At 38.9% G+C, this 25,678-nt stretch overlaps 1 protein-coding gene across 9 annotated transcripts; it reads right to left on the bottom strand.

The window, feature by feature from the left end:
* Window positions 1-1,310: 1,310 nt before the first annotated feature.
* LOC105928197 lies at window positions 1,311-21,541 on the bottom strand. 9 transcript variants are annotated; one of them, XM_036141882.1, is made up of 9 exons: window positions 21,351-21,541; window positions 19,694-19,839; window positions 19,441-19,605; window positions 19,098-19,191; window positions 7,710-7,809; window positions 6,285-6,446; window positions 5,980-6,175; window positions 5,444-5,530; window positions 1,311-3,991 (listed from the first exon to the last, which is right to left on the bottom strand). In XM_036141882.1, exons 6-9 carry the CDS (start codon window positions 6,429-6,431, stop codon window positions 2,967-2,969), a joined length of 1,455 nt encoding a protein of 484 aa, XP_035997775.1. In that variant the 5' UTR covers window positions 6,432-6,446; window positions 7,710-7,809; window positions 19,098-19,191; window positions 19,441-19,605; window positions 19,694-19,839; window positions 21,351-21,541; the 3' UTR covers window positions 1,311-2,966. The 9 variants fall into 9 exon arrangements, with proteins under 9 accessions (XP_035997775.1, XP_035997776.1, XP_035997778.1 ...); XM_036141883.1 differs by lacking the exon at window positions 7,710-7,809; XM_021317978.2 differs by lacking the exons at window positions 1,311-3,991; window positions 5,444-5,530; window positions 5,980-6,175; window positions 6,285-6,446; window positions 7,710-7,809 and adding exons at window positions 10,172-11,517; window positions 12,082-12,200; window positions 17,401-17,616.
* Window positions 21,542-25,678: the final 4,137 nt, after the last annotated feature.

The raw sequence follows: 25,678 nt of genomic DNA, 5'->3' as shown, positions 1-25,678 counted from the left end.
GTTCTAAGGTGTTGTTTATTTTATAGCATTATTAAGAAATACAAGGCAACACAGAACTATACAATAAAATGAAAACAAACACCACCAGGGGGCTAAACTAAACGAATACGTAGGCAAAATTTCAGAATATCAGATTACATAAATAAATTAATTTAAGCGAGCACATACAAGTGGAATGTCTAATAGTTTCAACATATTGTTTGAATTTCTTAGTTGTCGTTGGTAAACCCGCTTAAAGGTGCATTTATTCCACCTACTTGATTTGGGTGTCCACGAAAAAAATCGACAGGAAGAAAGGGGAAGCCAGCACATTTAAAAAAAAAAATGTAAATGATAAAAATGATCTGTGCCAGAACTTGACCAAGGATATGTGGCAGTGTAAATTTTCTTAGGGAACATTGTACATACAAATGTTACATTATAGACGTATCATTTGCTTGAGCAAAGTATTAGCGGGGAAAGCTTTTTGCTCCGAATGTTGAAAATGTATTCAATTTTTAAGAAAAAAAAATAAGAATCAATCAATAAATAAATAAAATGTTGATTGACCACGAGCATTGGGAAGGAGCAGATAATGAATGACATGGTTGGAAAAAACAAGTAGATAGTTGGTTAGATAGATGGCAAAAATAAATAAATGGATTAGTGGATGGATAAACATATTAACTGTTTGATAAATGTCTGAACAATGATCTGATAGAAAGATGAACAACATTTAGAAAATAGAGCAGGTAATAAAGCTTAGAAATACAGATTTACCACACAGTTTTCAACTCTGAACTTTGTTGTCACAAAGTGAAGTGACACCAGTACTAAACAAAATATTTCAGGAGAAGCAGTTCTTTTGTAATAAAAATATTTATTGGCACTTGTTAAAATAACAATAAAACATTTATAGGGTGATGTCAGATAAAATGGCATTTTCTCACAAACACAACATGTTAAATTTAATGTTGGCCCATGTAACAGATTAGAAAAGCAGACATTTTTGCTTTAATGATCCATTTCCTCCCCATCAAAATCCAGAGGCCCCTGATAATTAACCATCAAGCAACAGCATAAACAGATCTGATTTACAGTTTCTGCTAGGGAGTGAGGAATGTGACAAGAGTTCAAAAGGAACGTGACGAGATACAAGTAGTTACCACGTGATGATGATCTGACACACTCGGTGTATCCAGATGCAACACAGCCAACCAAGGAAAGGCAATCAACCTATAAAATTATTTATTTAAATTTCCATTTTGATATAAATAAGTTTGTACAAAACCAAAAAATATGGTTATATCTACCACTGTATTTTTCTTGGGGCCACCAGGGCCCCAAGCAATTGCCTGGTCTGCCTAATCATGGCACCCAGCGCCCCTGCCCATTAATTAACTTCTGCTGCTTGCTCAATGGTGTGCTCTGATTGGAGAATATGAATTACGTAGAAAGACGACCTGTTATCTGATCTAACCTAATCTGATATTCATGTTGTTTTGGATGGTGAATGATTATATATCGTTGATGTTAAGCACGGTCTGGATCCAGCAGGACTGTTTTGGACTGATTCCGTATTGTTTCTCTGGAAATGGCGCGACCATTTGGGAGTTCCCATAGGATTTGCTGACTGGGTCACATGGCTAAAGTCTGTGCTTTCCAGTCTTTTCAGTTTATCTAGGATTCCAAATTATTCTACAATGCCTTTTTTAGTGCAAACTATTTGCCCATAGGCTATTACAAAAAGTAACTACTTGAGTACTAGTAGTACCACAAATTAAATTAAAATAACTTTATTGTGTTGAAATCATTTGCTGACATACTTGTAACCCCCAGTTAAAAAAATAAAGTTATAAGTGCCCCTGTTTTACATACTTAACAGTTCTCAGTTGATTGAAAAAAAAGTATTTAACTTGTGACAAAAATAGTCAACTACCAGATGTTATTCCTACAGTAGCCTCAGTTTGCACTATTAAGATACCGGTCTTATAATGTGCAAACAGAGGCTACTGCTGGAATAACTACTGGAAAGCCCTACCAGCATTGACACTGCATTGAATGAATAACATTGTGTTGTTTTTGTTTTTTTACAACTGAATGCTGCTCATTTTTCATATCCTTTTGGGGAAGAGTTCAGAAAACAGGACTTATACAAGCAGTGAGTAAAAATGAATAAATAAATTAAACATTCAATGTGTTGCATTACATCAAGGGGTTGAACTAAAGCTGGACTATCACTTCATTCACTTTGAACATTTCAATGTGAATACAGCAAAGAAACAGACAGATGGTCAACTCAAGTATATAACAATTTTATAACAAAATTAAAGTACATCAGGTTTATAGGAGTAAAGAAAATGTTCAAAGAAAGGTTTTTAACACTTTCCTATTTGTACTGTCTTGTATTAAAGTGTAACAAGTTTTACATACAGAATTAATTCAGTGAAGTTTGCCATGATTGGAGAATTTGGATGTACGATGCAGTTTCAAATGATAAGAAGCAGGTCAATTACAAAAAATAAATAAATAAACAAAAAAAAAAAAAAAAAACAACTACTGAGATTGTAGCTTGTTTTCATGCTGTTCTTCCTACAGTAGCCTCAGTTTGCAAAATTCTGTCTTTTATAATGTGCAAAGAGAGGCTACCATGGGAATAACAACTGGAAAGCCTTACCAGCATTGACACTGCATTAAATGAACAAAAAGCATAACAGATAGCTCACATTTTGTGTTGATTTTTTTTTACTACTGAAACCTACTTATTCTATACATTTGGGAAAATGTTAAGAAAACAGGACTTATAAAAGCTGTGAGTACATTTCAATATAAATGTGAAGAAAAAAAACAATAAAATGTGTTGCATTTCATCAAGGGTTTAACTGACACTGGACTATCACTTCACTGACTTTGAACACTTAGACGTGAATGCAGAAGTGAAATGTAAAGATAGTCAACTTCCACCACATCAGTTTCGACACATTTTCTCACTGTTTACGTTTTGGAACAACACTTTTACAGAGGTTCGTCAGGGCACTACAGAGAACAACAACATCGTCCAACATGTCAACTTGTGACAGCGGAATCACACTTTGTAAAATCTTAAAGTCCTTCCACCGACCAAGCACTCGTTCAACGTGGATCGTAACACGCGAAAGCTGTCGAGATGTTTCTAATTCGTGTGCAGAGAGCTGCTTCTTTCTCCTTGCAAAGTGAGGGATACGAAAAGTTGCACCTTGAGCTGCAAGCTCACTTCTGATTTGAAATCCCCTCTCAGCTATTATCTGATCCCTTGGCTCCAAACGTCCTAAGAAACCAGAATCGTAAGTAATCTGTCTCTCTGATACCTGTCCACCCCACCCTGGAGACAGAAAAGAAATTGCCCCTGCGGGAGTGAAAGCAACCAGATATTTCATTGTGTTGTTGTGTTTATAGGTTGACCATGTCTGGGCCCTGGCTGTCAGGTTACTGGGTCTGGCTATAGAGATTTCTGCAAAATCCATGATGCACCGACATTTGGTGAAGTTAGGATCGAAGATGTCGGGCATATTTCTACGTATGGCCTCCCTACTTGGCCATTTAATGAGCGGCCTGAGGATTATGGCCATGGTAGGTATCCAGCTCCTACAAATATCAGATATGGTGGCGGTTGATTCATTGAATCTATATGCCAAATCAGTGTTACTTAGGCCTAATCTCAACTTCATCAGGACAACCAACAGGTGGTCTTCTTGACCGAGTTTTTGGCTGATTCTCTCTACACTGTTGTAAATTTTTGTAAGCAGCCATTGATAAATAACAGATGTAAGTCCGGTGAAGAAAAGCAGTAGTCTGGCGTTGCACTTGACAGTTGCATATGAAAACCTTGATTTTTCCAGTTCCTCTTTTAGCATTTGATTTTCATCCTGATTTTCCAGCTCCTGCTGCAGGTAGCCATGTTCAGCCTGAAGTTGGCGCGGGCTTTGGTGGGGCTCATCGTTTGCCTTCTTTGGAACTGGGATGTTTTCTTCAGCTTCAAAACAGAAAAGAAAACGGTTACATTTACTTCAAAGTAACAAAGTGACGCTGAAATGCGCTCGAAAGAACCGTCCTGGTTGGAGTTGCTGGCTTGTTATGCTAATTTCCTCCACTCAATCTTCCAGGCATGTTCCATGTTATTCAGCCAGTTTTGCATGCAAGCGTGTAATTGAATAAATTACTTTACCAGATTAAATGTCAGTTTTTAATCTTGTATTATGCGAAATACATCTCTAAATAAATGTGACTCATTGTGCGGATCGACTTATATTTGTTTTTTTCCCTCTTTATGATGCATTTTTTGACTGGTGTGACTTATATTCTGAAGCGACAAAGGCTACGTTCAAACTGCAGGTCTTAATGCTCAGTTCCGATTTTTTTGTGAAATCAGATTTTTTTGCTCAATCGTTCACATTTCCAAATATATGCAACTTGTATGTGATCTCCTGTGTGAACTGAATGCGTTCAACCTAAGTGTCCCGCATGCACACTCGAGGACGCGATGACGTCACACGTAGCAAGCGTCCTCAGTGTTTGCGGAAGCAAACATGGATTATAATGCTGCCGCGCATTTTGCAGTCTTTAATTTCTTTTCTACCCGGAGCTTTCCGTCCACTGACTGCTCTCCACATTGTTGTCCGCTATGGGTGTCGTCTTTCTTCCTGCTTCTGTATAGCAGGACGCAGAATAGTGACGTTTGTCGAGTATCTGTGACGTACAGGTCGGATGAATGCGACCCGGCCGTACAGACACAGGTCGCATTTGAAAAGATCAGATACGTATCGGATTCAGGACCACATATCCAAGTGCCCTGCGTCGCATTTGAAAAAATCTGCTCTGTGTTGTTCAAACTGTCATAAAAAGATCAGATACAGGTCGCATGTGGGCAAAAAAAATCGGAATTGGGTCACTTCAGTCCGAAAAATACATTACAAGGTTACATGAAGACTATTTTCACATGTAGATAATGTGCAGCAGTACCAGAGTGCATGGGTTTATTTAGATACAAATCATGAAAAGCTCAGGTAAATTGTTTATTTCTGCTCACGTTTTAAAAGCCTGGCAGACATTAGAAGTTTAGGTGTACGTTGCCAGAGAGTTACAACAGAGGGAGTAGTGACGCTCCCATAAACTTGCAACAGAAGAATATGGAAGTCATGCAGCTGCAGGTAGTTCCAGCATTGAATGAACACAGTTCAATCTCAGGTTTCTGGAATTATTATCGGCAATAAGTTGACGAAATGACAACATTTGTTCGGTGTTCATCATGCAGGTAAACTACAACCAACTGGTTGTAGTTTACCTGCAGCTAGCCAATTGTGAGCACGACCTGTCTTGACGGGTTTAAACCGGTCCATCTCAGTCTAATTTAGCTTTTTAAAATATTCATTGTGTACAGGGCTTTAGACCATTAACCTTTAGTCTGAGCATGTCAAAACTAACACACCTGGTTCCAGGTTAATGTGTTGTGGACTTCTTTGCTGGGAGCTGATGTTTGGGAGAGGGATACTCATGTCCTGAAGAAGCTCGTCGCCTGTTGATAAACAGAGTTATATGGCTTGTTTTAATGTGTTCGCTCCATATAACGCCTCTCTGTTCTTCGCGTCAATGGCTCTTATCTTATCGTTGGTAAAAAATTTAACCCAATTTCTTTTCCGTAGTCGCAAATTTCTTTCGTGGACTGCATACATTTTCTTTCCGTCTTTAAATTTCTCCTGCCGTCGTTTTAATGTGATTTCCTTTGGCTTTCTAATTCTTCCCTCAGTTTCTTTCACCTCGGTTCCCTGCTTGCATAGCATGGTGTTGACACAAGCTCCTGGCCCTGTTTACCCCAACTCAACATTAGTTCCTGCCATGCCCTATGAGGACACGACCCTCATCTGACTTGCCTCATTTCTGCTGCTTTCTCTGAAATTGTAATGGCAATGTTAGCATGAAGACTGTTTAGCAAAAAATGCGAAACTTTTTTAACAACGTCCGTACCAAAGTTCACTGTAGTACAGTAGGTGTGGTCAGTGGTCAGTGGATCACCCTGCAGTGGAATTTCTGTGGGACTTCTCACTGCAGGATCTGTCCTCCTTGGCTCTCGGCAATGAAGAAAAAGGGTTGGAACAGCATCTGCCCTCAGTCCCACATGGCCTCTTATTGACTTTTTAAACTGCCCTCTCTCAAAATGTTCCTGTAGAGTGATGTATGAGTTTATATTCTTCCACATTTTATAATTTCATTGGGGCCACAGTAAAACATGTTCAGCCCAGATTGAGAATGCTTGTTCAGATTAAACTCACAGCACACAGTTTTCCTTTGATGGAGAGGTTGCTCCTGCCGACTCGAGTCAGCCATTCTATTCTTCTGTCGGCTTCTTTAGGAAAGCCAAACATTCTGATCCCTTTCTCGGACCGATTGGTGCATCCAAGTGCAGCACAGCCATCCATGGTAAGGCAATCCACCTATAAAAGGGTTTATTTAAATTAGCATTTTTATTTATAGGTATGTCCAAAGCCAAATATATGGCGATATGTACAATTACGCTGTATTTTTTTTCCTAATGTTCCAACCTTTACATCTTAAGTATTTTTAATTTTCTTCCAATTTTTTCCTCTAAAGCATCACATTTTACAGTTCCTTTCAGTATGACTTTGCAGCTGTGAGAGTTATTGCTTCCAAGGCCTCTTAAAGGAGCAGTAAGCAACATTTCATGCGCACGCGTGCATGTACGTGCATGTGAACAGCTGCCACTCAGGGCTCAGCCCCTCCCTGCCTTAAAGTACCACCGTCTAAGTAGCGCAGCATTGGAGCAACATGGCAGAGAGCACCCCAGCAGATCAAAACATTCTCTTGCTAACAGCATTATAAAGTCATGAGTTACTCACTTCTTCACTTGAAATGTTCCTCCGAAAGGTGATGCTTTACAAATATGCGCATAGAAGGCGATGTGTGAGAAGGGAAAGGAGGGGTGGGGTTTTGTTTTGGTCTACAGACAGTGCTCAAGCACCACCTAGTAGTGAAATATAGCTTATTGCTCCTCTAACTGATGCTCTATTGTTGTTTTCAACAAAGGGAGCTGCTGCCAATTGAGTCAAGGATGAACTCTCATTAGGACACATTCCCATATTGTCCAAAATTTTATCAGATACAGTTTATTGGTGCAGATTAAATAGTATCAATGGTAGTAAAAGTACTTCTTTATTAAAAGCTTGTTTTGCCTTTTACACAATATTGAAGAAAAAAAAAGTTTGGTTATATGTTTTTTGCCTATTGTTTACCTATTTTGTCATCTCATGTGATTTTAAACAGAAAGCTTTATTTAAATAAACATTATAAACAATGAGTTGCTATCTTTTAATAGTAGTCAGGCTAAATGCACCATAAACTGGGTTATAGATAGATGTAAGCAGTTCACAAGAAAAACGTCTCCTACAGAATAGTAGAAGATGTAATTATTGACTGCGTCATCAATTAAACATCTACAGCCCTATATTTTCCTCTGAGTAATTTAAAACATTTAAAAAAGATTTTAGATCTTGAGTCTTGGCATACGTAAACGGTGACAACAGCGTCACTGCGTCATCAACACAGTTTCAACTCCACATGGTGGAAGGAGATTTTATCGAGCAAGTCACCGGCCTTATTTACTGTGGAAAGTTGAACAACGGCGTCGGCTCCCTGGGTCTACCACACACTCGGGAGACGCACCAAGTTTGTACAACCACCTATAGCTTCTTGTGGATCACGATGGCTTCCACTGGGACTTGTGTCTTTCCAGGTCCGAGCATGATGAGCTGCTGGCTGGCGTAGAGGGACACATCTCCCCTGGGACACGAAACACAGGCTTTTCAGTAAGTAAATCCATAGTTTCTCACTGGAAATATATCCTAATTGTACTGTTTACGTTTTTTTTTTTTTAAATTTTGGTGCTTAAATAAATGGACAAGGCACACCCTTAACATGAAAATTTACAGAAAAATTCAGACTTTTGAACTGTAGCGAATATCATTCTCGTCTACCCTACCGCCATGGACTTTATGTAGGTAGACACCCCATGGACTGGTGCTGCCTATTGGAGCTGACATTTCAGCGTGGCCGCCATCTTGGATGGGTCTCTCACGCACCATGTGCCCAACAAAAATAAATCATGGCATAACTCCCTGAATTTTTACCCGATTTTAACAAGGTTTAGTTTATTAAAAATGACAGAGACGTGGTAAATAAAAACACGTTTTAATGCTGAAATACATTATTTAAACAATGCATTTCATAAATGTATGCTCTTTAACGGACAGACATATCGCATATTAATGCATAAATATGTGATTTTATAATGAAATACTTTGTTTTATGTTCTTAAACAAAGAGACATATGGTATTACAAATTAATAAATGTATAAATTAATACCTTTTATATTTTGGTAAAGAAACAAGTTGGTTTGTTCATTTAAATTTGTTCCACTCCCTCTTACATGTACAAGCCTGAGCTTTCTCTACACGCCCACAATAATTTCTTGATATTTTTGCGTGCTGTGCATGTACACATGCACACACCCAGTTTTTCCAAATGCCTGGAAAAGGGTTGTGCAAAACGTTATGCAAAGTAAACATATTTTTCATGCTTTGTTATAGATATTGTCATTTTTAAATCTACATAAATGCAAGTGTGAATAAACAGGTAGAATAATAGAATAAAATAAAGTATTAGGTGCAGCTCATTGGTGGATTGTTTTTTTTTTTTTGGAACAGGCTCGTGGGCGCCACATGTGGTTTTCAAGGGCTACTTGGAGCCTGCAGGTGATGTGATCCCTGCTCTACAGTATTCGAGGCATGTGAGAGCTCCCTGAAAGATGCAGCGGACCTTGTTTGGAAAAGCTTCTCAGTTTTCTGGACCAGACCGAAGGCCTCATGTGATGGCTCAAGATTTTGTCAACATTTTCCCAGCCTTTTATTTGGTCTTGCTGGGTTTTGGACATATATTTTGTTGTCCAAAAGCCTGCCACATAGCTAGCTTTGGACTGCCCGTGTCAGTGGTGATGTTTTATTAAAAAAAAAGTCCTGTGGAAGCTGCTCTATCAATTATTTTTATATGTCACTGAAATGGTAAGCCACCGCTTGCTTCCATCTTATTGTGCTTCCTGTCGACATGTAGCCCGTTAAGCACCCTGAAAAATGGATTGTCTGTTTTCTATGTGCAATTGCTCCATCTAATACCTCTATTATTCTTTATGCCAGTGGTCTTCGTCTGCTCTTTGGTAAAAGTATGACCCAATTTCTTTTCCAAAGTCAAAATTGTCTTTCATAGGACAAGATAGACTTTTCTGTGTTGAGTTCTCCTTCTATTCTTTTTAATGTGATCTTTTTGGCTTTCTAATTCCTCCCTCACTTTTTTTTACCTCAGTGTCGTTTGGTTATTTGTTTTTTTTGCACAATTACGCATGGCTATTTTATCATCAAGTATGGTTTTAACCAGAAACAGTTTTATTTAACCTAGAATTTTAATGAAATTGTGTTATACAATAATTGTAAGGTTATATGCACGATCAACTGGGTTATACATACTCTGTTCACATGAAAATTTAAATAAAAAATTAAATAGACTGTATTTTTTGTAAGTGTAAAATGCCTTAAAGAAGTCTAAACAATATAGAATATAGCCATTGCCTAGAATTAAATACAGTAATCCAACAAGTCTAAAATGAGCCTTATATTATTGGAAATGTGCATGTTATGTAGAAATGTAAACTCCTTTCAGCTAAGAAATATTTCTAAGCATCAACCTTTGGTGTCAAAGGCTGAATTAGAGATGATTATTCATGCTTTTAGTTCAACTCGTCTTGACTACTTGTAACAGCCTTTTTATATGTTTGACTAAGAAAGAACTTGGCCGTCTGCAGTTAGTGCAGAATGCTGCTGCAAGACTTTTAACCAACACAAGAAGACAGCACATTACCCCAGTTTTAATCTCTATACATTGGCTACCAGTACATTTTAGAGTTCAATTTACAATGTTAGTCTTTGTGACAAAAAAGTCACCCATCAGTTCTTATTCTTCCAGTAGCCTCAGTTTGCAATATTGTGATACCTCTTTTATAATGTGCAAACAGGGGCTACTGTTGGAAAAACTACTGGAAGGCCCTACCAGCATTGACACGGCATTAAATGAATAAAAAGCATAACAGATCTCTCAGATTTTGTGTTGATTTTTTTTTACTACTGAAAGCTATTTATTATATACAGTACACATCCAAATGACATTTATCAAGTTTTACAGGTCCTATTGGGCAAATGTTCAGAAAACAGAACTTATGCACAAGCAGTGAGTAGATTTCTTATATGAATGCAAAAAAACAAAAAAAAAAAACACAATAAAATGTGTTGCATTACATCAAGGGTTTAACTGACGCTGGACTATCACTTCACCAACTGTGAACTCTTAGACGTAAATGCAGAAGTGAAAGGTGAAGATAGTCAACTTCCATCACATGAGTTTCAACACATTTTCTCACTGTTTACTTTTTGGAACAACACTTTTACAGAGGTTCGTCAGGGCACTGCAGAGAACAACAACATCGTCCAACATGTCAACTTGTGACAGCGGAATCACACTTTGTAAAATCTTAAAGTCCTTCCACCGACCAAGCACTCGTTCAACGTGGATCCTAACACGAGAAAGCTGTCGAGATGTTTCTAATTCGTGTGCAGAGAGCTGCTTCTTTCTCCTTGCAAAGTGAGGGATACGAAAAGTTGCACCTTGAGCTGCAAGCTCACTTCTGATTTGAAATACCCTCTCAGCTATTATCTGATCCCTTGGCTCCAAACGTCCTAAGAAACCAGAATCGTAAGTAATCTGTCTATCTGATACCTGTCCACCCCACCCTGGAGACAGAAAAGAAATTGCCCCTGCTGGAGTGAAAGTAATCAGATATTTGATTGTGTTGTTGTGTTTATAGGTTGACCATGTCTGGGCCCTGGCTGTCAGGTTACTGGGTCTGGCTATAGAGATTTCTGCAAAATCCATGATGCACCGACATTTGGTGAAGTTAGGATCGAAGATGTCGGGCATATTTCTACGTATGGCCTCCCTGCTTGGCCATTTAATGAGCGGCCTGAGGATTATGGCCATGGTAGGTATCCAGCTCCTACAAATATCAGATATGGTGGCGGTTGATTCATTGAATCTATATGCCAAATCAGTGTTATTTAGGCCTAATCTCAACTTCATCAGGACAACCAACAGGTGGTCTTCCTGACCGAGTTTTTGGCTAATTCTCTCTACACTGTCGTTAATTTTTGTAAGCAGCCAATGAAAAATAACAGATGTAAATCCGGTGAAAAAAAGCAGTTGTCTGGCGTTGCATTTGACATTTGCATATGAAAACTTTGATTTTTCCAGTTCCTCTTTTAACATTTGGTTTTCAGCCTGAAGCGCGTCCAACTCCTGCCGCAGGTAGCCATATTCAGCCTGAAGTTGACGGTGGCTCTGGTGGGGCTCATCGTTTGCCTTCTTTGGAACTGGGATGTTTTCTTTAGCTTAAAAACAGAAAAAGAAACTGTTATTTTTACCTAAAGGGTAACTCACCCCCGTATTAGAGCACTACTCTGCATGCATCTGATATTTACAAAATGTGCTTAAAGGAGGCAGTGCCCGGCAGACCAAAGTGGTGCAGACTGGGCATTATATGAGGCTACAAGAACAACTAAATGACTTAACAACTGAGCTAACAAATCGCTAACCTAAAAAAATCGATAGAAGGATTGCAAAGCTCTCTATTCCAACTCACTAAAGAGGCATCTACGAAATTACTTTTATACCCTTTCAGCCAATACCAATACTAATTCAAACTTTTGAATGCAGTACATGCATTCAAAAGGAGGAGGGCGCCACTGAGACGGGTTTAGACACAAAAGTAAGATTTCAACAGATGTGCAGTAAGTTGTTGAAATAATGTCCGGGTCATGTAGGCAGCACTGCAGACATCCATGTATACAGTTTATCAGCAAAATAAAAACGTTGTTTTGGGGGTGAGTTAGCCTTTAAGCAAAAAAAGTGTTAAAGTGGTGCTTCTCCAATAGAATTTTTGTGTACTCACGCACCTTTGCTTGTACCAGGACAATGATCCGCGCTGCATTTTAATAGATGTTCTGGAGGGTCATGACTGGGTTGAAATAGTGGCTTGCTTACCCAGTTCTCTCTCCTCCTTTCCCATTGGTACCTAAAATAAAGACAAATGAAGGTGAAGAATGACACCTTGTGGTCTAGGGCTGCAACAACCTATTTTATTCGGCAACTAATTGATCAATTACTATTTCGATTAGTCATTTTTTATGATCTCCATCATCACAATGTCATTAAAAATGAAACTTCAATTGCTTGTAAAAAATATTTTCACTCAGTTATTGTAGTCTACACACCTGTAAATGTCCGTTTATTGCCTCTTGCTGCCACTATCTTTTATTTATTACCTTTATAAATTAAAACCCATAAAATATTAACTGTAAATTTAACTGACTTAATTTATTCTAAACATTCTTAAATGTATATTTTTTTTACAGTTAAATTGTCAAAAATGTTTTGACCTTTAAGCTTTTACAAGCAATAGCATGTTTGCAGTCAGGCCTGTTCTATTTTATTAATAGGTAATATTCCCAGCATAAACATGAATAATTAATGTCCAAACATACTCTACATTATTCCACTAAGACATTAAAGGAATTATAAGAGAAATGTCACCAGTAGTTGGGCTGTTGAGCACTGTCTGTAGACCAAAGCAAGGGCTGCATCCAAAATGTTCTAATTATAGCTCCTAGCTCCTGTTCCTTGACTTTTCATGTAGTCAACAGAAAGAACTTTATCATGGGTGGGAAAAGAGCTTTGGACTGCTGTGTCGATTTCAAACAGCCTTTAACTCAAACATCATTACACGATGAAAATGCACATGGAGGATTGTAGTCAAATCAGGGTCTACAGCCTTTCCGAAACACAACTACAAAGTGCATACTCTTTTTTTCCGGCCATTTTCGTTAACTTCCGTGAGGTGGGCTAAGCTTATACATCATGTCGTGCAAAGTATTCTGGGATTACTTATAGCTCCTTAGCACCAGTAAGGGACCTCGCAAGGTTCCTATGCTAAGGGTGTGATGAGAGGAAGCATACAGGCTCCTTTTCCTGCCTCCTTATCTTCTCACTGCGCTATTTAAACAGCAGTTACGGCGACCGCTGACGCATTTCCGCTTTGGCTAAAGAGTCCTACCCCCTTCTCACTTGTCACCTCGTACGCACATATTTCCAAAAGATAAATCCACAGCAAAATAGCGTCACCTTTCAAAAGAAACATGTCTAGTGAAGAAGTAACTCATTACTTCACAATACTGTTAGCAAGAGTAGAGAACTTCAATTTGGCAAATTTTCTATACTGTCTGATAGGGCTGCAACGATTAGTCGACATTGTCGATAATGAAAAATTGTCGACTCAAAAAGTCCTGCGTAGATACGTCGTTAAAAATACATAAACAATGCTGCGGTCTCAATGTTTCACTTTCAGTGGTAGTTTAAATCGAATGCAGTTCACAGTGTAGCGCCAGTTTCTTGGTGAACAAAAAGCACCCCCATCACATGACCCTCTCACATGGCTGCAGCTCCATGCAGTATTAGCAGACACTAAAGCTGGTAAAGTTTCATACGTGACACTTTCTCTGATACAAAATTAACTTTTGGATTGATTTTTGGAGCGAATGTGGCTGTGTAAAGAAAAGATATCTGCTTGGTTTATCAAAATATGGCTTAGTTGTAAAATGGCCAGCTTTAGCGCCTACTCCAGCTCCTCAGACCTAGAGTTTGGCCGACCTCGTGGGGCAGACTGTTTTGAATCTACTGCAGAGAGAGGCCCTTTCCTCAAATGACCTCGAATTACAAAATCTTGACCCATGTGTTGCGGCCATCTTGGAGTCGCACAAGCAGCGCGGTAACGCTTGAATGGTTTACTTGTTTGAGTCAAATAGTGCACAGATCTGTTCTGAATATCGCCTCGACAGACAATAATTTAGCAACAATAAAACAACACTGCTGCATTGGTATCTGCTGGAGTGACGAGCAATATGATGACCGTGATCACATGAAGGGAGTTCCACCCCCCTCCCCATTGATTCTCCGAAATCCAAAGGATTGCAGAGAAATGTCATTGCTGGATACGACCTTTTAACCCAGAGGACTTTATTATGGAATCTGACAAAAGACACCTAAATGTAGTCTCTACATTTCCTTGGTCGTAAGGAGCCAACACTTGAACGTCCAGACCTGATAGCAGTGACTGCAGCATCTGGGCAGGTAGGCGACGTTTATTTGGCTTTTTCTCAGCGGCTTTAAAACTTCATACAATCCATGAGCGGTGTTCATGTGAGCTTCAGTGTTGCATAGTCCGCTCATTATAAGTGAGTTTGGCCTTGTTTTTCCTCTAAAGTCACTTGCAACTTTTGTGAGTCAGCGGTTGCGGTTTCTTGGGTTTGTTTTTGAACATGAAGTCGCTTTTTTCCAACAGAACGCCGTTCACTGGTGCAACAAGAGAGTGACTCAACTCCCCTCGCCCGCTACAACTTTACGAGCAGCAAAAGTCCCGGTGTGTATAAACACCAGCTAAATAAGTGCATTTGCGATGATTAGACGCGGCATATGGTGGTTTCTTGTTGGTCTTCCGCTTCTTTTCATGGATCAAGGCAATTGTTTCTCTCACAGTGATCTTGTTTGTATGTATCTGCGGAGGGGTGTGTGTGTATGCGTGTGTGAAGGTGAGACGGGATTTGGGTGTCTGATAACAGCGGGATGATTGGCTGTTTTTAAGTCTATTTTCTGCAGTGAGCTCCATAATAAATTAAAACATAGGCCTGTAATAATACATACAATATTTTTCTGACTATAAGGCCATCATTCAAAAAATGTGTCATAAAGAGAAAAAAAAAAACATAAGTCGCAATGGACTATATGCATTTATTTAGAAATTTTTTTACACAATCCAAGAATAAACACTGACATTTAATCTGGTCAGCAAATTACACAGCTGCATCCACAACTGCCTGAATAACGTGGAACATACCTGAGAGGACGAAGGGGAAAATCAGCAACTCCAAGCAGCAAGCCTAACAGCCCGTTACGCTCACGGTCTAATTTAGGCATAATGTTGACAACTTTTGGCGTAACGGTGCTGCGTGCTAAGCTAACAGTACGACACAGATGTTTCAGAGCAACTTAAAGCTCGTGTGCATCAGCGAAGTTGTAACCCGCCTGGACAACAGACCTGTAAGCTAGCACTAGCTGTTATTAGCTTCACAGACAGCCCAATATCAGGGTTCTGGGCCCTTTGAGCTGCACCACGCAACGCTCCCCTGCGTGAATGCGTACTGAAACAGCAAAACATACAAACATGTGTTCAGTTTTTGTTGTCTATAAGTTAATGTTTCACTTCATTTGTAAGTGGTACAGGAGCAAGATAGTTGTCACAAGCCTAGGGAGCCCTCTTGTGGCTATAGACGGTAATGTTTACTCCTTGATTTATACTGGTTAATATGAATTACTATTTATAAATATATAAGTCGCAGGACTGGCTGAACTATGAAAAAAAGTGTGACTTAGTATGGACAATAAGGTATATGTGTTTTCTTAGTATTAGCTGTAATTCTATGCAGATTCAGCGGGTTTCTTCACGAGTTTGATCTTTGAGGAGAATATTGCCTAATTAAAAAGAACAAGCCTGACTGCAAACATGTTAATATGCTCCTCTTTTTTACACTGGGCTATAATTTAAAGTCTTTTTAAACATTAAGCACTGTTAAAAGCTTGAAGGTCGAAAGATTGCTTTAAAAAGATTTTTATGGTTAAGAAAATCTACTTAAATATTAAGAATAATTATTTCAGTTAAATTTAAAATTTATATTTTATGGAGGATCATTTATAAAGCTAATAAATAAAATATAGTGAGAACAAGAGGCAATAAAGAGACATTCAAATGCATGTAGACCAGAACAGTTAAGTCAAAATATTTTCACAAGCAACTGAAGTGATGATGGAGATCAACAAAAAAACTATTGCGATTAGTCGCCTAATCTAAAAAAGATTAAATCGAAAATAAATATAATCTTTAGTTACCGCCCTACTGTCTGTCAATAACTCAGTAATTAAGCCATTAATGAAGTGCTTCACCATTAGCATGAAACAGTGTACGTTTGCAGATAATGGTGTCAGCAAACCAGTTACTAACGTAATTACACCATAATGGCAGAATGAGTAGCAATCTAAGTTAGTTGCTAATTGCTAAAAGGCAATTCAGTATGGATATGGAAACATTATTGCAAGTAAGGTCAAGTCTGGAAATGACCTTCCAACATTTGCAAAAACTACTGAAAATATGACCAGAACAAGACGTACACATGGTCTGCTAATATGATGTTATAACCTGAATTCAGCTAAGTATAGTAATGTTATTTATACTTATAATCAAAACCACCTAAATAATATCGAACCAAGACCGTTGCTCAGAGTAAATCCCGCTTTTCTCAGACGTTACGTGACACTCTTCACAACGTTCCAGCAAGCATCTCGCATGGGTCAAAATCCACTAAACTCCACTTACTAAGGGGTGGACCTGTTTCGATTGAATTTTCATGTTATCTAAGCCATTGCAAGGCCTTTGTTGGGCAATGGTATAAAGCTTGGTACTCCATATTACTCCAGACTTTTTGAATTGAGAAAGCTTCCGGGAGAGGAAGCGAAACGTCTTCAACTACGGAAAACAAGTCCAGTTGCTTTGTTTTTTACTTTTTTTTGGAATGACCATGACCTGGATGACTGAGAATCTTCACCAGCATAAAATCCACTAAACTGCACAGACCTGATCCGTCTACAATGATTACCAGACCAGACTCAGTATTTACGGATATCTCCCCCCCGTGAAACGCAAGAGCGACTACACAGCAACATGTTATGCTGTTTGTAAAAGAACCTAGTCCTCCCTTTTAATGCATTAATATTTGTTATTTATTTTGATATACAATGCAAGATCCATTGTTTCCCTCGTCTCGTCATTTTGATTTACAATAAAAGAGACAACACACTCGTCTTGCTGTCAATGTAAAGAGTAACGACTTAGGGCTGGGCCACTACACAGACTATACGGAGCACAGACAACTACCGGCTCATGTTTCTGACGCGAGGATCACGGTGGGCAACTCACTAGCCCACCGGGCTGCAATAAACAATGCTAACTGCGCTAGCTGGGCTGCCGGCTACTCGCCTCACAAACTCCAACAATTAACCCACATGCCGCAATTGTAGCATTACATTGAGTCTAATCAGCACAGCAACACACGTCTAACAAGACTGTAACACTAACAAGAACAAGCATTTGACTTCATGCTCTTACTCACCTGTCCAGGAAGAAAAAAGCTAGCTGCCAGTCAAACTGGAGCTGCTTCTGCTCGCGGAGTTCTCTCCACCTTGGAAACGCGGGGCCAATGGAAATCCTCGTTTTGTCCCTTTCCTTATCTGACAACTTCTTTGCCAAAGACCGTTGTTTTTTTTGTGGTAATAATGAGTCCTGATCGTCTTCAGAGCCCCGTTTCAGTAAGAACGGTTGATCTACCCTGAGTAGAAAGCAGATACTCTGAATAGTTCTACCTCACTCTTTCATACTCTGCGTTTTCGGTTTCAGAACAGGCGATATCAATTAGGTAACTAAACTCAGAGTCCAATCAGCCTTGAGTTAAGCAGGAGCATAAAAACGCCCTCATAAATGGAACCGCAGATAACGCTATCCACCACGGCTACATCTTCCTCACGAAAGGACACGCCTTTTCTAACACTTTCTTGCGCAGATCTCGGCCAAAAAGTAGGACAAACTCCAGGTTAGCCCTAGCAAATTGCTAATTACTGCTCAGGTAGCGGGGTTGTTTCAAGGTTTAAATTTGTTGTCATAGTTTGACTCAGGGCACCGGCTTCCATGCTTTCTGAAACGGAACAGCCAAGGTATGCAGGAATATGCGTCGATGTTTGAGAGCGACATACAACGGCCGTTTAAGTTCCCGTCTAGGAGGAGAACTCCCGGTCTAAATTGATAACACGCTAGCTGTTATTAGCTCGACACACACTACGTCCATGCTGCGCCCCTCCTTTGAGCCATGTGACGCAACGCTCCCCGCTCTTCCTTGTTCCGCAAGACCCCCACGTGCACTTCACAGAACCCACAATGACCCCTGAAGCCAGGAATAGCCCATTCTCTGAGGGAAACACTGGTATATATATACACACCATATATTTCATTATATCACAGCTGGCAATTTTATTGCTTCCTTTGCTTTAAAACTGTGTTGTTACACCATCTATTGGATCATATTTGCTGTAGAAAACAAAGGCCTCTGATCCACATGGATGACAAACAAGTCAATGCGCTACTTAAAAGTGCATGTTCTCTTCTCTCCAGACATTTTCGTTAATTTTCGTGAGGTGGGCTATGCTTATAAGTCATGTCACGCAAAGGATTCTGGGATTACTTATAGGTCCTTAGCTAAAGGAGCTATGAGAGGATGCATACTGCCTCCTTTTCCTGCCTCCTCCTCAGCTCACTGCACTATTCAGACAGCACTTATGGCGACTTCTGACGCACTTCTGCTTTGGCTAAAGAGTCCCTACCCAGAAGACATTTTTGGATACAGCCTGTGTGTTCTCTCCTATCGGACAATGATTACTGCTCTGAGTTGCAGTCATGTGACCGGGCGCTCTTGTTCATGGGGGGAACTGACCATACACCGTCCCTCTGCAGCCTCCTTTGTGAACTGCAAGTGATTTAAACGACCACTGGGATTGAAATATCCAGAGACGCAGCAATGTTTACATATTTTTTACCCGACTCTTCAACGCATGGAATTCTGTGTCGACGTTTATTTCATAATCGATGTTGTCGATTAGGTTGACTAATCGTTGCAGCCCTACTGTGGACAAACATTTGCACTGCATATACCTACAGAGCAATATTTTAAAGCCAGCACCAAAGCGTATTACATATCATCAAAGGAGGAGGGAATACGTTTTAAAAGCAGTAAGAGAGCCCAAGGCTAATAATTCCTACCTTTTCATCTTTTCCTCAGGTCCCTCGTTTTCTTTAGTGTACACAAACTCAGAAGGCACAGAATCAGGACTCTGACAGTCAAGCGACCTTTCCCCTGTTGATAAAGCATACACACAGGTGTTTATTAGCCACAAGCTAATGCTATGCATCCAGATTTAGCTGCATGAAGCTGCAAGTTTATGCATTCCTAAAAAAAATTTTTTTTACGAAAACCCGGGTTTCTAGAGAATTCAAAGAGCAGACAGATAACCTTACCTGATATAATACTTTTTTAAGAAGTAAACGTGTTACAAAATACATGCATTATACGTTATATGCCTTGAATGTACCAATTTACACTGACCGTCGGAAGGACTGAGGCAGTAGTCGTGGTCGTTTAAAATGACAGCAGCGCTGATCGAGTCCACACCGGCTACTTCAGGGGTTGTCGCTTTGACTTGTGTGTGCTCGAGATGCAAAGAAGGTGCCCAGTCAGTATCGCTCCCCTGAGATTCATGGTCTGGCTTCCCTAAGACAGAAATGCATGCTTTAGACAGATGTAGCTTTGCTGCTTATGTACAGTTTGTAGGATTTGAAAATTACTTTGCCAACCTTACCTGAGTGAAAATGTCGTATACACACAAACATACTCTGGGAAATGTCAGTGAAAGTGATGTCTGTTCGCCTCACAGCCTTCACCCCTTGCAATCCAGGCGCCTCTTTGTCAGCTCTGCCACCTGAGCTCCTTTGTGCTTCTTCCAGGCTGGAAAACAGAAAAAACGCACTTCATTTCTGATGGGAGACCGATTGTGGCAGTTAATAACGCAGCAAGCATTCGCCATTTCATCATTCCTTACGCTGTATTATCAAAACACTAACCACGTCACCAAGCTGCCCACCAATAGTACGCTTCATTTAAAACCTTTTTTTCATCTCTTAAAAAGCTAAAAAATATATAGATATGCTAAAAAAAATTTAGTTTTGACTTCTCCCAACTTCTGCTATTCTAATTGCACCCACCTTTTTGTTTTTCACATTTCTATGACTCCTTCTATGTTTGATTTAAATGTTGGTCTTGACATATATCTATTCAGGGGCGGCCAACAGGGGCCCATGCCCTTGTAGAAACGGTACTGGACCCTGTTATGGCCCCTGTACTAAAGACAGAACATTAAATAAACTTCTCATAATTATTTGCAATGTCAAAGAAACCATAACTGATTGGTCACTTTGACCAATTTTATTTTTTTTTACCTATACAGTTTTACTCTCAGAAGGATTTAGAAATTAAGATGTTTCACGTTTAGCTTTAGCCTGATTGAGCTGGGGGCAAAGTTTTCAACTGCTAGATCAGGTGTCTGAAACCTGCAGTTCCTGTGGCTCACTTAAAATTATTACACAGTTAAATATTGCCATTTTATTGTTTCACTTTTTTGTTCTGTGCCCCTGTGAAAAAACACTGGCCCCACCTTGGCCCCCCTGGTAAATTTGGTCTAGAACCGCCACTGCATCTATTTGTAATACTTTGTACTTTTCAATTGTAATTAATCTTCATCTGTTTATGTATATATTTTTTTGCCATCCTCTCTGAGAGTCTTTTTTAATGTCAATGTTAATTGCTTAATAAAAAAAAAACAAATAAATAAACTATACTACGCTTCGGTGTCTTACGCTCCCGCAATGCATTGCGCTGTTGGCTGACGTCACATTCGTGACTCGTGTTCTGCCTTTCTTACTGTTCACGCAGTCTTTCTCTTCCAGTTCACAGTTCAACAAAATATGGCCAATGTTTTCCTTTCCTTAGACAACTTTTTTTTGTTATTTTGTATGCACAGAGTGCGTACAGAACGAAATTTCGTTTGCATACAGCTTGAAAGTTACAGTAAATTGCAGTAGATTACAGGCTAAAGTAAATTACAGTATAAAATTACAGGATAAAGTACAGCAGTGATTTAACAGTGAAACAATTGAAATGTAAACAATGCAGGAGAAAGAGACACAGTGTACAGGTGAGTATTTTTTAAAAACCATTTGTATGTGCAGAAATGATTTGTGCAAGAATGCACATCCCTCACATGTATCATTGTTTTTCCTCCTTTCCTATCCCCAGTCTCACCATTATAACTTCTTCTCTTGTTTTTCTCACTAAGATTCATTAATAATGCTGATAATGATTGTTGTTGCCTCTTTTAAGGCCCTTTTAGCTCATTTATCTGCCATTTCGTTGCGAGGGAGTAAAGTGTGCTGGTCCCGAACACAACTGAAGAGCTGTACCTTCACCCGTGTCCAAGTGGATTCGTCTTTTTCACAGTTATTCCCATCAAATCAAACCCTGAAGAGACGAGCTTCTGCAGGCACGCTTATTTTCGACCGCAGATCCAAGTAACGTGGAACTGCCAACCGCATCCAGAAGACTAAAGAAAGTAAAAACATAAAGCACGCGCTTCTTCTGTTGATGTTTTTGGCGGCTGGCAAACAGCAGAAAGGCGCTTCGCCGCCACCTACTGGACTGGAGTGTAAATGAACAGGGGGAAAAAAGGGGGAAAGTTAGATTATTTTTTAATGGACCACATACCAAACATTCATAATTAGTGCTATTTTCCCTACTTATTAACTCAAAGTAAGGGTTTTCTTTATTTTATTTTAGTATTTCTGTTCTTACTACGACGTATCTGTTGCACACCAGTAACACACATTTAACTGTTTATGGTTGTTTGCAACGAGAACAAAGTCCAGTTTGATGAATGAGCAACTATTGCATCTTCTCCTTGAATTGGAGTTTCCGTTCTTCCTCCTTATTTCAAAGGACAAAAGGCTTTTTTGGACATCGCCATCCCCTTCTAGATCTGACTGTAGATCTGAAGAGGTTTTGAATCCGAAAATGTTTTTAAATGTGAAACAATTCAATTCATCCATCCCCTGTCTATAGTTTTCCTTGCAGGGTCACAGGTGCCTATCTTCAGAGTTCAGGTGAGCGAGAGGTGGTGTACACTGTCGGCAGATTGCCAGTCCATCACAGGCCAATAAAGAGTCACACAGGACAAACGACCATGCCTAATGGCATGGTCGTTTGAACAGACAATTTTCCAAATAATTAACCTAAATGTTAATCTTGTTTTTATTTTGGACCACAGGCTAAAATTTAAATCCAGGACCCTTTTGCTGCAAGGCAACAGTACTACCAACTGAAGCACAGTGCAGCCACTTATTAATCCATCCATCTATTGTCTAAACTCGCTTATCAGTGCAGGGTTGCGGTGGAGCTTGTGCCTTCTCCACAACGGTCATATATGTCATGTCATTTTTATGCTCCAGAAATATAGAAAGACATAGATTACCATTACTATTAGCATTCTTGGGCAAGAGTTACATTTGTTTTTGAAGAATTGTTAGGGGGTACCACAAACTTGTTATGTTCTCAGTAGAATAAATGTACTTAAAGGTTGAAAATTTCAAAATTTCTCAGTGATAAAATGTGCTACTGCCATAATAGATGCATGATATCTATGTTTGAGCTTTGCGGATGGTGTTTGTTCATTTGAAAATACCTTACTGAAAATGTGTATGAAATGTTGTTTCACTTTAAAGTTCTGCTTTACCCCCCACAAATCCGATACACACAATTGTATCTATAAATAAATAGATTCAATTCAAGCGGAATTTCCATTTCCGCTTGAATTAACTGCCCGTTGGGATTGGAAGCAAAGACAAGACACGTGGACATGCAGGAATCATCTGAATACATATTTATTAGATAAATATTAGGCTGTCACATCATCTAACTACATACAGTTCTGCAAGACTAAAAATCACAATTAGTTCCTTTTATTTTCTGACCAGTTTGGAGTATGAAATGATTGTACATACAATGTACAAACAGAGACAATGGCCACATTGCATGAATCACCTTAGATTGTTATCAGTTTCCAAATCTTCATATCAAAAAGTTTTTTACAAATAATGGATTTTGGTTACAATCTTCAGGACCCATCCTTTGCAACCTTCTACACTGCCCACTGGCTTTTCTGTTTGAAACCTTTTCTTTCTTTTCTGTTTTTTTTTATTTTTTTTTAGCTTTAGCACCTCAGAGTGTGCCTGTGAAACTGGGACACGTAGGCTAAACGGTACATTAGCGCATACCTGTCCCGGTTCCTCCAAACAAAAGAGGGTGAAAGTATGTTACAAAGCAGTGGAGGGTAGGGGTTGGTGGGGGCAAAATGCTGAGATTACCCACAGACACGAACTAACATGTTTGATTTTCCATAGTCAGCCACTTCCAGTAGAGGTGTTGCAAGCTTTTTTATTATTATTATTATTTAGAAGAAACAATGCACATCCCCAAAGGAAAATGAATACATTTCTGTTCACTTGTCTCTATATTATTTTACATATATACAGACATCCTTGGGACATTTAATGAGCCTTGTCCACTTCATCAGTTTGCCCCTTTCCTCTCTGACTTTTTTTTTTTTGTTTTGTTTATATTTTTTTTTCCTTAACAACATCCTCCAAAAGAAATGTCCCTTTAATCTGATTTTGCAACTAAACACATGGGGCGCTGCCTACATATACCGAACTGACTCATTTGACGGCAAAGGGAAACTAAGAGATGATGATAAATCTTTGTCGGATTGATTCATACATTAGAAAAATTAAACAATTCAGTGTCTGCTTCTTGGTTGGACAGTAAACATGTCAGTGCTCTCTGAGCTGGAACGGATGGACATTTAAGAAACGTGTAGGTCAAATCAAGCTGAAAGAAATTGGATTTCTAGCCTTACAGATTCATAATAAAACCAGTACAAAATAATTTACCAAATAGAAACAAACAAAAAAAAAAAAACAATAGGGGGGATACAAATGCATATGGTCTCGTGCTTTTTAAAAAAGCTGCATTTTCTATAACAAAAATATAAACAATATCAGGAATTTCTTTAAAATATGGATGTGATATATCTTTAAAATACCACTGTGTATTGACATTTAGCAACATGATATTCACATAGATCAATAATCACACTGAATGCCAGCTGAGACCACATCTTTTTTTTTTTTTTTAAAGCGGTATTGCTGAACAAATCTTAGCAGATAATGATTTGGATCGATGCGAGAAAAAAAAGAAAGTATTGCTTCAGAGTGAGTTTGACATCTGAAAACTCGAGAGAAAGACAAAAAATAAAACGCAACAGAATGACCTTGAGGCGATGCAGGAAAGGCGAGCACAAAGGCAGAAAATGTGGACGACGTGCATCAGGAAGTAGCTTATGAGACGTTTAAAACTGCTGAAAAAGCCGTTGCTCTGATGGGGAGCGCGTGCGGTTAGGTCGGACGACGACAAACATTATCGAGATGATACAAAAATATTCACAATGATATTTACAGTACAATAGCATTTCTTAAAAAATAATACATTTGCATACTGAACAGCAACTCTTCTCGAAGAACAGGAAGTCAAAAAAAAAAAACACCAAAAAAAAAAGACAAAAGGTTTACACCAATACTGCTTTGAAAAATCACAGCAGTGAAGGAAGGAACCACTGCTTGTCTCGCCATCACCCCCTGTGTACAAACGCGCACGCATACAATCACAGTCTCACAAACATGCAGGTGCATCTCAGTGTATTAGAATATCATCACAGAAGTTGTTGTGTTTCAGTAATTCGACTCAAAATGAAAAACCCATAGCTCAGACAGATTCATCTTTTTTTTTTCCACCACGCTTTTCCCTTCCACAAATATAGTTAAAATTAATGTGTTAGTAACACAAGAAAATTGTATAAACGTAAGGCTCCTGTAAAAAACACAGACCAGTAACCTACTATTTAATAAATGAGGCAAAAATAAAAGAGTCATACTATGAAAAAAGCCAAAAGCTGATTCTTCTAAGACAGGGGTGTCAAACATATGGCCCGCGGGTTGGTTCCGGTCCGCCGAACAATTTAGTCCGGCCCGGTGGCTAAATGCATTATCATTATTCAAAAAAATAATAATTTTTTTTTTTTTTTTTCCAGTGTCCTGTCTGGCAATGTAGCAAATAAGAATTGTTGTCTTAATGGCAAAAAGAGCTTATCAGATTTGACTTTCACAAGTGGAGCAGTACTGCTTTTGCCATAGTGCTCCGCTTGATTTATGAATGTTAATAGTTTTATTATGATTCATGCGGGGAATATCTCAAATGATATGGACACTATAATGGGAAAGTAGGAGAGGAAAGGAAGAACAAGAAGAAAAAAGAAAAGGCGAAAGAGGAGATAAAAGGAAGAGAATGATAAAACAATTATTGAAAAAAACATGTACTTCGTTTAATTGAAAATCTGCAGTTCCTATATTGTCCACGAGGGGCGCTGTGTTTTAATCAGCAGATGGTAGCACTGAGCCTCAGATGCAGAAAATTGATTTTAAATAATTTCTTAATTTTTATCTCTTTGATGTATTTTGTCTTGCAGGACAGTGTTTTTAAGTTCCAAAAAATGTGAATAAATGTTTTTCAACATTGTACAATCACTGTGATCAGTTCTTATGCATAATGCACAAGTAAATGTATAAAAGTATTATTGAAATTGCACATACTTTTCTTAAAAACGCTGAGGTTATTCATAATA

This window comes from Fundulus heteroclitus, chromosome 10 (assembly GCF_011125445.2).
Source record: "Fundulus heteroclitus isolate FHET01 chromosome 10, MU-UCD_Fhet_4.1, whole genome shotgun sequence".
NCBI classification, from domain to species: Eukaryota; Metazoa; Chordata; class Actinopteri; order Cyprinodontiformes; family Fundulidae; genus Fundulus; species Fundulus heteroclitus.
The sequence above is the reverse complement of the archived record's forward strand: the minus strand, read 5'-3'. Positions and strand labels throughout refer to the sequence as shown.